The sequence below is a fragment of the Pyrus communis genome, chromosome 2 (assembly GCF_041283825.1).
Source record: "Pyrus communis isolate YQ-2024b chromosome 2, ASM4128382v1, whole genome shotgun sequence".
Lineage (NCBI taxonomy): Eukaryota > Viridiplantae > Streptophyta > Magnoliopsida > Rosales > Rosaceae > Pyrus > Pyrus communis.
Genome location: NC_142566.1, coordinates 3169263 through 3185400, shown reverse-complemented (window position 1 = coordinate 3185400; position 16138 = coordinate 3169263). Strand labels below are relative to the sequence as shown.

Sequence of the window (16138 nt, the reverse complement as noted above, 5' to 3'; positions counted from 1 at the left end):
TTTATACAACAACAACAACAAAGCTTTTTCTCACTAAGTGGGGTTGACTATATAAATCCTAGAATGTCATTGCGTTTGGTTCTGTGTCAGCAAGAGTTATGGTTTATATAATAAAAAATTAAATGAAATAAACTAAAAGTAATTTTGTTTATACATACTACATAAGCACACGAAGTACTAAACAAAATATCTGAATGAGTCCTAATATATAGCATACTGTATATATTTGTTATATGATTGATGAAGGAATCAATCATTTGGTAGCTGGTGTCGTGTTTATATATATATTCTGCACTAGAAATATTATAATGGTGGAATTAAATTGTATCAAGGGAATGAGGCATCGGATGCAAATAGTGGATACAAATCAAATATGATTCTGGGAACATGAACTAGCCAATATGGACTCAACTAGCTAAAAGGGTAGCCCCAACATATCTCAGTGTCGACCACGCATGCATGCAGTATCCCTTAGTGGAATCTGAATCACACGTAAGCAACTATGCCACGCGTCACAAACATACAAATATTCCAAATGAGAGAGAGAGAGATACCAATTGAGAATTGTAAAAGAGGCAATGCGATTCTCTTAATTCCATTAGCTCAAAATCATTACAATAACACAGTACATTCATGATAAAGCTAGCACTGCAAAACCCCATAAAATTTAAATACTAAAACTCTTAAGAAAATGAGGTGCTGAAAAGACAAAAAAGCCCATTGCCATGCATGCATGATGATCTCTAATTTAGGCAGTTGGCTTTGGGTTGGCTTTCATGGGGGGCTCCGTGATAGGCATTGAAATAGCAACGGAGGAGAGCTTGTTGTGAGCTCCAACATCTCCGTTAATGGTGGACATCGACACGCGGTTAACTTGAGAACCCTTTATTGCTTCAGGGATCTCCTCCTCTTTCTTCTCCAGTCGTTCTTTGTGTTTACCCCACAGGACTGCATAAAGCCCGAACACGATCAACACGGCTCCTAGTACACTGCACGCACAGGCGAAGTTAACAAATCAGCCAAGAGGGGATTAGAAATGTTAACGAAGACTGAAAACAAAATGTTATAGTTATAGGCTATTATTAACAATGTTACAGAGGTAATCAATAACGTGATCAAGAAATAGGTCCCAAGTAGCATCACTCGAACAAATTTGTGTGGGTGTGTGTATTTACACTAAGAGAATGGTGTTTGTGGATAAGGGTGCTAGAAAGCAATAGAAATGTCCTACACAGGCATATATGCAAAGACGGGGTTTTTAAAGGGAATAGAAAATTAATTACCTTCCAAGAAATATTTTTTCTGCCAGGATGAAGGAACCCATGATTGCTACAATGATCATCATCAAAGGGCTAAATGCAGTTGCAAATACAGGACCTCTTGTCTTCATCACTAGCCCTTGTACATAGTATGAAATGCTTGATGTGACAATTCCCTTTAACAAAAGAAAATAAAAAACAAAGTTAGTTTCACTATTCATGAGAGATAGAGAGAGAGTGAGAGAGAGAGAGTTGTTATAACATACAGCATAGGCAGCAGCTAGGAGGTTCATGTCAAACCCAATTTTCCAGACGGAGGGTTCGTGTTCCATCACAAAGGTAACAGCAATAGCCTGAAGAGTTCCTATGCCGCATATCATTGAAGTGAGAGACAGCTGATGGTTCTTGTAGGTCTTCAACGCGTTGTTCTGCATAAATTCAACAAACAAATTAAACAAATTTTTTAGATTTTAAATAGTTTTCAACTAAAAAACGATCGAAATGCAGAATTTGTTTGTTCTATAACCCTTACTTGCAACACAAACAAAGAAGCCCAGGCAAGAGTAGCAATGGTTAGCATAATGGATCCCAAAAGCCAGTGTTTGTCACCAGTTCCAGTGGTATCTGTGACATATGATGTTCGTGGATGAATATACTTAGACCACAACATCTCTACAATAGGCCCCCTGTACAAGGTCATCAGCATGGCCCCCGCCACTGTCAATACGGTTCCGAGGACCTTTGCTTGACACCTTACTTTCTTGATGTCTAGCACTTCCATCCTAATTTTCATTCAAAAAAATCAAATTAATTAATATATACTATATTAATCATGATCATTAACAACTAAATTATAAATTAATGTGCGATTATTGCATGTATACGTATTTGATAGTTATTGTGCCCTTACCGGAATATGACGGCCAGGACAAAAGTCATAGCCGGAAGCATGTTGCTCATGGCACAAGAGAACGTTGGAGACGTAAACTTCAACCCGGCATAGTAGAAGTTCTGGTCAATCACCGGACTACACAATGAAAGGCGTAGGGTTAATAATGTTGATATGGTTGGGGGAAAATATTAATCAAATTTTCTGACAAGAGAAACATATTAATTTGTATAACTGATCTAACATATATAGTAACTAACCCGAGAAGACCGAGGATAAATATTTGAATGAACATTGAGAATGTCATTTTTGGTTGCTTCTTCCTCTCAAAAAAGAAGGCAAATGGGGCTATAATAGCAGTAGCAAAGGCATGTCGATAAACCACAAGCACATAGTGACTCATTCCTCTGTTGAGAGAAACTTTGGTAATGATGTTCATACCGGCGTAGCCAAATTGTAGAGAGATCATCGCAAAGTAGGGTTTTGAGCTCTCAAGAAAGCTGCCGAAGCAACCAGCCTTCTCCATTTTTGAAGAGAATAAAAACTAAAGGACTTAGCTAATTAAAACCAGAACTGATATATCTCACTGAGAAAAACACAAGGCCGGAGAGGAAACAAACCACTACTCAAGGAGGTTATGTGTTTCTCCCTAGAGAGGAGTAAGGGAGTGGCCACACCTATTTATATCAGGTGGGAGGGAACTGTTCGTATTGATATATACTGTTCCATTCACCGTCACTCTCAACTTGCTACCCAGCTTTCACAAATTTAACATCCACTATACAATAATGTCAGAATTAAAGAAATGAACCGTACTTCTAGATCGTCTTCTTTTCTTTTCTTTCCATTAAGTATTTCTTTTTCTTTAATACTCTCCGTCTCTCTATTTATATTCCAATTTTTTGCTAAAGATTCCTATATAAGAATCATATCACTTTTAGTATTTTCTTTGGTATAAAAAATCCCTCCTATAGTAGTAATGGAAAATGTGTAGTTTCATTCCATTCTTTTTTTTATTTATATTATGTTCTGCACATACATATCAAAATATTGACACACACACACACACACAGAGGTACATATCGATCGGATAATGTTTCGATTCTTCACCTAATTACCTGCAGGTACATAAACTTTTCTATTAATTTTGTTGTGCTAGAGTTACACGCACGTCGCTAGAGTTAGAGACTGAGATTTTACTTTTCTGCCAAAGAAACAAAAGATTGAGATTTTGCATTTCTCAAGAATCTAAAAATGAACAAAGACATTTTCTTCATATACACAATACCGGCCCTTTTTTTTTAATTTTAAATACGGTCTGGTGGTATTTCTTTTCACTTAGAAGTGAGAGGTCTTAAGTTAGAATATTGTGGATGACGAATTCGCTACCAAATTAGGCTTCCCATTATGTGGCTTAGGCGAACTCCCCCTCCTCCTACCGTAAAAATATCGATGTATTAAAAAAAAAAAAGTTTACAAGCACCAAAAAAAATAAAAAAAAAGGCATCTAGCAACTGAAATTTCGTATTCTTAGTTAAGCATGTAGACATGCAAATTTCGGTGAAAATTAAATGTTCACTAACATATTAAATTTCGGCATACGAGGGCTTACGTGGCATGTGAGGGCGGATGAGTCATTGATTTGCTTGATTTTAATTTAATTTTAATTTGATTTATTTGATTAAATCAAATATTAATTGATGGAGTAAAATCACAAATCACGAATCAAGACACAAATCAAGTCCTGGTTCTTTTATAAGCAAAGCTTGGAGAGTTTATATATACAAGGCTCAAAGACAAAGAAAAGGGGCCAAAAAAATCAATCACGCCCAAATGCTGAAGCTTTGAAACTCTGAACAAATACTCAAAACACCCAAACACTAAAGGAGACTCAGAAAATTTTCCGTATTCATCGTCAAACCCGTGAGATTGTAACCCTACATTTACATTAATACAAATAATATTACTTTATACACATTTTCTTGTTTGATTTGCTATAGGATTTTCATGTTTACAAAGCATACTTGTGTTAGAATGTCATGGTATTTTTAAATTTGTGTAAGATGCTTTTCCTCCAAAAGTTTGGTTTAAAAAGTATGTGGTTTTAGTCGACACCTTAGCCTACAAACTAAAGTGCAGTATCCTTCTTGCGGTATCACTCTATCAGATATTTCTCCCATAAGACATTTTCACCAATGAAAATTTATGAAATAAAACTATAATTACTGAGGTAGATTCCATGTTCCACTAGATCAAATGTAAGTGATATAAACTTTTCTTAAAAGATAATATTATCGATCAATAGCAACGTTGTTCCGAATACACGAAATACTCCCAACCTATAAGTTTGACCTTATTTGAGCTAGGAGAGGTGGAAAACGCGTGTCATTCTCTTGACAAGGCAATCAAAGTAATCAAAGTGGTGAGGGTGTCGTAAGCTTTTGATGACAGAGAACTAACCCCATTTGCTAGTAAATTAATAAGGCCGACCAATTGCATTGCGAAAGCTAACATCGGTTCCTTGGCGTGCTTATTTGTCTCAACAAATCAACACCCTCCGATCAATCCAACTTTAAATTTTTAAAAAGCCAAATCGTCATATAAAAACTTCCATTCATCATGATCAACTTGTGCATGGACATCTCATTTCTTAATGCTAACCATCGATGTTGTGGTTTTTAATTTTTTTCTCTTTTTCCAATATCCTTTTAGCTTACTTCTCTCTTACTCCTTAGTTATATATCTTCATTTAGCAATTTAAAAAGCGAACGTGTTAATTGCATTGATCTATTTCTTTTTAATGAGTTTTCCAAATTTTTACAACATCCTAATGGGAAGGTATCAAATTCGAGCTTAAAAGTGATGATAGAAAGGAATGAGATATAGAAAGCCAATGCTATATTATTGAATGGATATTAGTTGACGAAGAAAAAAAGATATTTAATTGATTGATTGATTTATTATTATTATTATTATTGTTATTATTATTATTATTCACTGTGGAAAACACAGCAATTAAACCTGAGTCCATCCCATTAGTATTTTACGGTAAAAATTTCATAATTTTCACGCTTTATTTCTTTAGTCGCTCCACCGCTGGTTATACATGTAAACACATAAGTTGTGAACATTTTTATTTGAAATCATATAATCTATATATAGTTATATACACTCAACTTAAATTTTAAATGTGAAAGGTTTTTATTACCCTCTTACATAGTTACCATCAAGTACAAGATGAAATTAACGATAAAAATAAGATTTATTAATAAACTCACACTCAATAATCAAACCCTAACAAAAAAAGACAACAACCCGTACAAATCACGTTATTAAAACTTGATCAGCAACACAATTTTTATGTTTATGTTCATGCTTCTTTCTCTTACACAAAAAATAACAGCACCCAGTACAAATGAACAAGAAGTTTTCTCACCAAATGGAGTTTCTCTCAACTAGCTTTTCTTCTATCTTCCTTCGAACTAGTTCTAGGTGCAAATAAATTTATGTAAGAGGGCAGTTTAGAGGGACGGCTTGTTTGACATGGTCACACAAAGCAACTTAAGATTTATCAAGAGCAACATTGTAGAGAGGGTGATAGCTAGAGACTCCATTAAAAGTAACTGTTGGAAGAAGAGAATGTCATATGAGAGAATGCTTTGATTTTGGTTTTTTATTTTTCAAATGAGTGTAAAGATAAATTTACATGTTGAATTGGGTTTATGAGGGTAATTTAGTTAGTAAATTGAGCTTAAAAAGATTTTGATTGTTTAATTAAACATAATATGCGTGTAAAGAGTAAGATGAGTGTAGAGAGACATTTTATGGATTCAAAGAAAATTTCAATTTCTCTTAAGTTTTATACTAATAAGATCATACTCCTCATTTATAAAAGGCTTTTTATTCATAATAGTTCATGCGATTGACATCACTTCTCACTTTGGTTCATGAGATTGAAATCAATAGAAATGGTCCCCGAGTTTGTCGATCATCAATCAATTTGGTATTTTCATGAAAATTTTGTTAAATAAGGACCAAAATGACAAACATACCCTTAATTTAATAAACAATGGGCCACAATGATTTGATAACATTTCAGGTATTTTTGTTATTTTATCTTTTATTTAATGAAGATTTTTCATGGAATGACCAAAATGATTGATGGTGAACAAACTCGGGGATCACTCCTATCGATTTCAAATTTTAGGAACCAAAGTAATGAGTTATGTCAATCTCAGAAACTATTTTAGCTAAATAGCCTTTATAAGAGCATTACTTGAATAATAAATGTGTTTGATTTAATATGTAATGAATAACTATATCCTAAACTGACAATGAACACGTTAAAAATGTAAAACCTGATTATAAGATACATACAATTAGTAAATAACTATAAAAGTTCAGAATATATCTGATCAAATTAAAGTGTTGCAAAATATAGGAAGAAATGGGATTAGAAATTTAAAATACTTCGAATCTCTAGATACATTCAAATATCCACCTAGGTAATCTAACACGTGACATGCTAACATGGAATGACGAGTCCACCCAAATTATTACTACGTTGTTTCACTATACGTAGTGTTTGTAGTGTCTAAAATATCGATATGTAAATTTATAAAAATATCGATCGGCTGTTGTTTAATGGAAATTATGAAAATTTGCAATGAGTAGGTCTAACAACTTACTCAGATTTAATCAAAATTAGAGAAAAATTTCTCAAAAAAGTTCAATTGCAATAGATTCTAGCAAAATTTCTTATGTGAATCGGTAAATAATGTTGATTTTTCTATATATCACCATATTCTTACTGTCATGAACAAACTGGATTTGATACATATATATACATATATCTACACACACACATATATCCCAGCAGATAACAAAATCAAGGAAATTAATTTTTAAATGATAATGGTAGACTGTGGAGGTATATACTTTGATGATGGCAGCAAAACTTTCAACCTTATCCACATTGACGATATAAGCAAGCATTCTACGCCACAGCATTATATTGGCACAACATTCCCTTTTGTTATATTTAAGAAAAATGTTATTCACACATTTATTTTTAATTTCAAAAGACCTTTATTCATTTTTAGTCATTGATCTTCTTCAACTCATTCGATTCGATGACCAAAAATTAAAAAATGTGTATGAGAAGTAAGAATGAGTGTGTGAATAACACTACCCTTGCATCTATTTTATGTAGTGGTTAGCGAGGTTGATAATTCAGTAATCTTATTTTTCTATTTTGGTGCAATATCTGAAAATTTTGGAAGATTTTAGAGATATTTCAGTGTAAATACTAGTAAAGTTTTGATGAGTTTCAGTAATAAGGTTTCTTATATTTTCTAGTCAATAGATCATATCTAATTTGAATTGAAAGACAGGATATATAATAGTTGTTGCACCCCTCCCCTAATTCATTTGTAATAATGTTACTTTAACGAACAAAACTAATGTTGTTGTTACAATCTATAATATAAGTAGGCCTTACTACCATATGTAGATCTCACTTTTGTTACAGAGTATGTTAACAATGATAATCTTTAAAGAGCATTACTCAAAAGCTACATAAACTTTCATAACTTATTAAAAACACATGGAGGTAGGATGGCCACTGGGATAGGTGTCTCATAGACGATCAATATCGAAGAACTAATATAGGGTGAAGTTTTCATTTCACTCTCCATTTCAAGTTTTCATTTCACTCTCCATTTCCATATCGATCCTTGATTTTTCTTGACATTTAGACGGAAATATCGACAATTTCGTGAATATTTTAAACACTAAGTGTATGACGTCCACTATTGCTTTTCTATACATCCTGAAATATTTGAAATAGATACAATGCATTGGGCTCGCAATGTCCATTTGTTCCTGATTGCAAGTGAAACTTGGTACAGCTTCTGCATTTGGCCACTACATAGTACTAGTCTCACTGTCAGCTGGTAACCAAGTCTTGGAAACTCTCAAGTGGAGCATCAACCAAGTGTATAAATGGGCGTCTAATCACCCCCCAATCATCTCAAATGATTTGTGATCGCATACGGGAATTAGAGGCCTCTGAGAATCATATCTGCATAACATGCACAGTGCACACACTAAAATCTCATCGATACAATCTTTTTATACTTGACCACTGCATATCAATTGTGGATCATACGTGACTCGACAAATTTCCGAGGGGACCTGTACATATGGATAATGGAGAAAGAAAAACAAATAAATGAGTAGTAGCTAATATTAGTGGTTTGCGCAATTTGTTGAAATGAAAGGGGATCATAAGCATCGGTCTAGGGAAATTATAGCAAACAATATTTCAGGGGGAGGCAAAGGAGTTGTCGTGGGTGTTTGAGTGTTTCACACCTTCAAAAAAATGTGTGATTGGACTCCAATTGAGTACAAGTGCAAATGTGATGTGTGCCGGCCAGTGAAGTGTGGGGAGAGTGGGTTTGGGAGCATGTCCCACAAAGGCTGTAAATGTGTTGGAACTTGCCAGGCGTTTCTCAAAGGGAGAAAACAAAGCTGTTTCTTATATCTTTCTTTGTCTGACTTTTCTTTTTTTCTTTCTTGATTTTCTTCTACGGACATAATTTTTACACATATTTTTTTAAACTTCTCACATGTTCTCTTTATTTTTTGCCATCGAAATGAATAAATTAAATGCAAATAATTCACATGATTAAATAGTAGTAAATGACATGCTTAAAAAAATGTGTATTTATCATTTTCCTTTCCTTTATTTCGAAGCTTTCTGATGTTTTCTCTGGTCGACATAATTTCTCTAAATTACTACCAAAGAGTATTTCTAGAATGTCTTCATTTGAATAGGATTTAACTTTCATGTCGCCTTATCCAGAATCTGTGAAGCACTTATTGGAGAACAATTTAGAAACAACAAAATAACAGAAATATAGAATCGAAATACTTTTACTTTATTATTCAAAACCACTTGCAATACAGAATACAATTACACAATAAATACAAAGATTATAATAATACTAACTTGAATGAATCGAAAGTAGAGGCTAGCGCAAAAGCTATGTCCTTCGAATAGTATTTCCGTCCCACTCTTGTGCTTGTGGTTCTACAATGTCTGCTCGACTAGGATACAACTACCTAATTCTGCAACCCGCATTGGATTATAGAATTCTAGCGAATTGCTTTGTATGCTTACTCTCTAAGAATTTTGTATGGAAGAAAAAGATGAAGAAAGGATATCTATCAATGGAACTGAGGACTCCAGTTATAGGCTCTTTCATACCTCTTCAAATACCTTTTGGATATATTTGAAGCTATATAACTCTTTCCAAAGAGTTGTGTCTATTAATCAAAACACTTTTAATTAATTTAATTCAAAACTTAATTCAAAATTAAAACTAATTGATCAGATTAATTTTAATTCCTTGGCCCCAAGTGCCCCAAGGTCAAAGACACTTATCTTGATTAATTAATATTAATATTATAGTATAATCATCAAGCCAAATCCCCATAATTAGTGGTCCAAACCTCAATCCTCATTCCAAATGACCGAACACCTAATCACTAATAAAAAAAACTTGACCTATATAAAGGCCTTCGACAAATTGTTGTTTCCCGATGTGGGACAATAGGAGCTCAAAACTCCATCAGCACTATCCCTTGCTAGCTAGCTAGCGTCATGAAGGTAACTTACTATATTTTAATTAGTTTACCTAGCAAGAAGATAAAAAACAAACTGCATATATATTCAGTTTCCCAGGCTTCTAGTGCCAAGAAAACCAAAAGCAAACTAGTTTTCTCGTCATGGTCATGTATTAATGCGTATAAAATCCAATATGTAATTACGAAAATATGCCGGTGAAACTAAATAGTAGAGGAAATGTTGCCACTTAATACAACGTTCTAACGATATTCATCTTCACTTGTAATAATTATATATTACTAAGATTGAATCACAATTGTAAGTGAGGGTAGTTTGGACAAATCACTTACCGAAATAGACAAGTCATTTTTTTTAAACATAGATGTGTCGCTTAGTTTAAATTATATTTTAATGTGATTGAAATGGTGCAAAGCTATTCTTACCACATTTTTCATGTCATATTTGTGTGAGAATGTGAGGTAAAAGAGTTTCACATTGGTGAAAGGAGAAACCTTGCAAAAGCTTATAAGTTGGGCTACTGTCCATATTGCCAATTGGTTTTATAGTGGAACCTCAACTTTCTTCATAGTATAAGAGCAAGTTATCCCCAAGTGTGAAGCCAAATGACCATACATGCTATAGGTCACCCAAGTTGTGTTGTCCATGTGTTAGGCTTGAAAATTCACCACATGTGTCAGGAGCTTGTTAAGAATGAATCTCACATTGATGAGAGGAGAGACTTTGCATGTGCTTATAAGTAGTTAGGCTACTCCTCATATTGTCGATTGGTTTTATGGAGGAACCCCAATTTCTTCATGATATCAGAGCCAGGTTGGCCCATGTATGAAGCGCAATGGCTACATGTGCTCCACGTCACCTAATTCATGTTATCGACGTGCTTGGCTTGAAAATTCATCACACGTGAGGGAGCATGTGAGAATGTGGGGTAAACAAGTCTCACATTGGTGAAAGGAGAAACTTTGCAAAAGCTTATAAGTAAGTTAGGCTACTCCACATATCACCAATTGGTTTTATAATGAAATCTACCATCTCTAATAAAAATGTGACCTACATTTGTTAGTAAATCTATCTTTAATAAAAAGATGATGCAAATGTAATATGAAAAATGTGAAAAGTTTAACATTATTCCTCGAGGATTTCCCGCTTGTTGTGCAGTAGCTTTTCCGTATTAAATAAAGGTAAGATTTATTTCATAGGTGAACTTTATAGCTTGTCGATCAAGGCATGTTCACCTGATCTGCATGTTGGTTCTTGTATGTCAAAGCCTAGTTGTTTTCCAATCAAAATGTAGGGGTAAAAATGTCCATATATTTGTATATACTTCTCTAACTAATCACCTCCCTTCTTCTTCTCTTCTTTTTGCAATGAAGTTTGACATCCCAACTTCAGTTTTGATGCATCGCGCAATAGGTGAAATAGTTAAAGCTTACAAATACACAACCTTCCGTTGATCTGTTTGATCGACCTCATACGTAGAGAACCAGAGCAAAGGCTGTCTTGTTCATGTAATTTAGTTCATGCGTATGTTGCTTCTATCTTTGATTACCAAACAATTAGGGCTTAGAGAAAAAATGTGATTTGTTACCACTTAATTAATCAACAACCTACCTGAGGTATTAGGATTTAAATTCTAGAACACTTGGAAGTTGGAATGAAGCATAGTTGGGCAAAAATAAAAATGCACTAATATATTGAAGATCGTTCGGAAACAATGAAAAATGTCAGAGAATACCAACATGGCAGCACATACTATTGCTTCCTTTGCTGCTAGCTAGGGAGAATTGGTTAATCATGGGATCATTTTAAACCCATAGGGCTTTTATTAAATATTTTGGCTACCGATGTCAATGTATCTTCGTTTTTTAAGTTAGTATTTAACAATAAATAAATCATTCATTCTACCTTTTGACAAAAGAAAACTTAAATAAAAAATAATTGACAACGTAATGAAGGCGAGCAACTGATGATTTTGTTCCATCATACTCCCCCGTTTAATAGAATTTTGATTCTAATGTATAGGGCTTCTGCAATTGGTGGATTGTCCATGTATATCTCATAATTAATTCCAATAACTTTTTTTAGTGAGATAAAAGTCCATTACTTAGCTGATCAGTGATCACTATCATGTTTTAATCAATTTACTTGAATGACATCTTCTTCTACTTTGGACCTACACCTTTTAAGTCTATGGTTTTAAATTTCTTGGAAATTAAGTTGCTTTTGATTAAAGTGTTACTTTAATTTTTTCGTTTGGTCCAAAAGTAGTTTTCAGTTAATTGAAATAAGGGTAATCCTATTTGCACAAGGGTCCTTCCCTCTTCCTTGACTCATGCATATACACGATCATGCATGCATGGTTCATCTTAAATTCGAAATGGTTAATTACCAACAATAATAATTACGTTCACGTAATTCATGAATACAGGACAAAACTGGGAAAGAGGGAAGCAAATGAGTGAGGGGATGGATGCGTATCTGCCCAATTAATTTTTAGGTCAAAATAGAACTAATCCGACCTTTAAATAAAGGGAGCATTTTTGCTCACCATCATTTAATGTGGTGTATGCTCACCATCCCATTTGTTACTATTAGATGAGTTTGAATTTCGAAATTCGTGTAGTTATTAAGCACAAATCTCAAAATTTAAACTCATCTAACGATGATAAATAGAATGGTGAGTATACACTACACTAAATGGTGATGAGCAAAAATGCATTCTTAAATAAATCAGTTGTGTGCGCTTAAAATTTCCCATATACATTTACTTAGTTGCGTCTTAGCTAAGTTGCTGCAACCATTTTAATTTGTATACAAAAAGTACGTACAACAACAATGACCTAATACACCATTATGATCTTCTGAAAATTGAGCATTTTTTTTCCTTTTCTCAGTTGGTAAATGTTTACAGTAGTACTATTTGAAATCTATCATTTATCATTCATTACATCCAATATAAAAAAAGGATTTAGGTTAATCATTTCTCTTGGGTTTTCTGATTATCAAGTAATTAGATGAGGTTTAGCTGGCTCCTTTAAGTTAAAGACCTCAACCTTTCATCGTAATCAAACTCATCTTAGCACCAAGCACGCCCTCAAATGAATTATATGGTCAAATCCTTCTTGTACTCTCATCATCAAATAAGTATTCTGATTAATACAATGAACGACAGTCCACTGATTTTTTTTTTTACATTAATTTATGATAGAAGTGGAGGAACTTTCCATCTCTTTAGCTAGAGTAGGCTTTCCGATCCAATAGACCCAATTCCTTAATCTTTTTAATTGATGTACAAATTTGTTGCCTACAATAGAAGCAAATGTACTCAAGAGTCCACCTACTCTTCCACTCAATAACTTACTTTTCTTGTACAACCATATTGAGAGTGGACGTTGAGTTATACACAATGAGCCAGTAATAATTTGGTATCATTCATTATTCATAAGAGTCGAAACTTAAACTTTCAACTTGGCAGTAGAGAAACTACCACTACAGCGTAGTGCTTAATTGGGCTTTAAGAAAAGGACAAAACATTTTGTGTTGGGTCTTTTTGCAACTTTGATCACGCATGTAGAGGCTAAGTTATAGTCTCTTTGACCAAAAAGCCTTGTATTATTGAATCTACAAGATCATCATCACTTTGAAAAGTGTCTGGTCAAAGAAAAATTCATTTCTCTAACCCCGCATTTGACGAATATCTTTTCATGAAACCAATTACGTGCAATTGCTTTACAGCTTTCTCTGTTTTGGCTCATCGAACAGCTTTGCAATTGCTTGCACAAATGGCGTATTAATCGAAAACGCATGCTCCAAGAGAAAAAAGAGAAGCACTTAACTTATAAACATTTTCCCTTTTTGTTAAAGCTTTGGTTGATAGCTCTATTAGTTAAACATTGTGGAATTCATTTAGATGAAGGAGACCACATTGGTCAGCAAGAGACCAATAAAATGTTATAAATCAAAAGGGAATCTAAAGGCACAACCATTTTTCTTTTAATTGAAGTGAAATGCATGTTTAAAATGGAACTTCGGGAAATTGGAACTACAAGTATAGTTTAGACTAGGAATATTACTTATATTAAAAATTTATGTATGTATAACTACATAGGGTGACAATAATTCGGGACAAAAAATGGCCATCTTACTAAGTTGTAAATTTGTCCAAGTTCTAACTATACTCCCCCTCAAATGGATTTGTCCAATTTGTTGTTAATTTGTCATTCTCAAGCGCTTTGGGGTGAAAATGTATAAGAATTGTTAATCTACTTCTTTAATGAAAGTGATATATACTTGATAATTAAAAAAAAAAAATTGAAATTGATACTTGATAATTGATTAGAAAAATGAAAGTGATTTACTTGATGGCGATATAAACATATTTTTAAAGTTTTTGATAGCGATATGTTTTGTGCTATATATATCATGATTGACGCAATTTATTTGTCATGGATCAAAATTTGTTGCTTGCCACAGTAAATTTGTCTAGCTTTAATCTTACTTTTTAGTGTTTCTTTCTACTCAATTGCTTGTGAAGTCAAAGTTGTCTTTCCAATCCTCAGGCCACTTTGTTCTGAATTATCCGCAAGAAAGAACAGTCGTAAGCCAAAGAGGGAGAAAACATAGCGTGCTGTGCTAATTAATTTGATGATCGATTAATCAATAGGATTGTGTCTTTTGTTGCTTTGTTAATATTAGAAATTGCATAAGGGGTGTGCTATCCACACCCCCCATTTTACTTCTCACATACCCCTTGATAATTTCTATCCGTTGATCTTCTTCAATTCATCCAATCCGACAGTCGAAAATTAAAAAGATATGTGAAAAGTAAAATGAGGTGTGTGGATATCACACCCCCATTGCATAACTCTCTCAGTCCGTAGTATGTAAATGTAGTTATTCGATTCATACGTTACTAGTTTTAGAAGCAACTAAGTTACACTTTTGTTAGAAGCACTATTACTAATTTTCATTAAAATATCTACTTCTTTGAAAAATACTCCAAAGTACTTTTTGAAGACGACTTGTTTTATTTTTGAAGAAGCACTTGCTACTTGCTAACTGCTTCTTTATAAAATACTTTTTTTTTTTATTTTTTATATAATATTTCATGTGTAATTTAATTTTAGCCCTTCTAAATCATTGCGAAACATGCCCAAAATATTTGTTTGAATTTTGGCCGACGTTTGTTCATTGTCCTTGTGGTAACAGCTTATTTTTAAAATGGCTGATGTAAACAAAGCTGTTAATCATTTCTATGTTGTGGGCAAGTGACTTGTAGCTCAATGTATTCGCCTTTGCACCTAAAATCTTGTGTTCTAATCTCTTCCTTATAGTTTAGATAAGTATAATGTAGATTATCCTATCATTTGTTAAAATAAAAAATCTATATGGTAGAAAGAAAAAAATTGGCTTACTTTTAGTCTAAGTTTAATTTGAATTTTTGTTTCAAGTAAACCTAATTATTGTTATAAATAAAGTAATAATTGTTCCACCCGAGGCTTTGCTTAGTAATCGGGCCAGTCCTGTCTGATCAACAGTGATTTTTGCGTCAAACGGTAGAGTTTTGGCATGGGCCAGGGTGGTTAATTGGTTTCATAGCTTTTTTAGCTTGAGTAAGTAAGTCCTTAGGGGTGTTCTACACCTAGGATCCTAAAGCCCTAGTGGTTTGGGAGTCATTCACCTAAAGCCCACTACATGGGTTGGCTCACTACATGGGTTGGATTGAAAGCTTAAGGGAACTGTCATTGCACAATCACTACTGTTACTGAAAGAGAAAAATGTGTGAAAAAGAAAAAAAAAATTGAAAAAAAAAAAGAGAAGAAAATTCGAAAAAGAGAAAAAAAAAATATATATATATATATATATATATATATATATATATATATAAAGCTAGTACGTGTGGAATAAAAAGGACAAGAAGAAAGGGTTTTAGTTGAGTCTTTTTAACTATGTTGGTTCACTTTTACACTAAGGGAAGTTCATGAATTCTTTTCTAATTGATTCTAAATAGCTTAGACTCTGTGGTGGGATTAGTTGGAACTTTTGGAAAGATGTTTTAATTTTTAACGTTTTCTATGGATTGCAACTTGAAGATGAAAATTTTGTCTTAGTTGAGTTTTAATAAAGTTTGCTAGTTTGCTAGTTTTTATCTTTATTTTTTAGTTTTGTTTTGCTTGAGGATAAGTAAAAAGTTAAGTTTGGGGGTATTTGATGAGTCCATATTATACCATATATTTTACCCTAATCTTAGTATTAATTTATTGATTATTTTGGTAGAATTTTGATACTTTGATATTTATTTTTAATGTAGGACATTTGACTTCCTCTGGAGCAAAAAGTGAT

At 33.3% G+C, this 16138-nt stretch overlaps 1 protein-coding gene across 1 annotated transcript; it reads right to left on the bottom strand.

Moving 5' to 3' along the window:
- Window positions 1-564: 564 nt before the first annotated feature.
- LOC137748804 (WAT1-related protein At5g07050) lies at window positions 565-2814 on the bottom strand. The gene is made up of 6 exons (XM_068488991.2): window positions 2409-2814; window positions 2170-2286; window positions 1792-2041; window positions 1526-1687; window positions 1284-1435; window positions 565-989 (listed from the first exon to the last, which is right to left on the bottom strand). Exons 1-6 carry the CDS (start codon window positions 2672-2674, stop codon window positions 749-751), a joined length of 1188 nt encoding a protein of 395 aa, XP_068345092.1. The 5' UTR covers window positions 2675-2814; the 3' UTR covers window positions 565-748.
- Between the last annotated feature and the right edge of the window lie 13324 nt (window positions 2815-16138).

Bases quoted from the DNA above. Each gene is read 5' to 3' on its own strand.
- LOC137748804 (XM_068488991.2), bottom strand. From the start codon at position 2,674: ATGGAGAAGGCTGGTTGCTTCGGCAGCTTTCTTGAGAGCTCAAAACCC. The intron at 2,042-2,169 runs GTAAGGGCACAA...AATGAAAATTAG, and splicing joins GTCCTGGCCGTCATATTCCG to GATGGAAGTGCTAGACATCA. The intron at 1,688-1,791 runs GTAAGGGTTATA...GAATTTATGCAG, and splicing joins CTTCTTTGTTTGTGTTGCAA to AACAACGCGTTGAAGACCTA.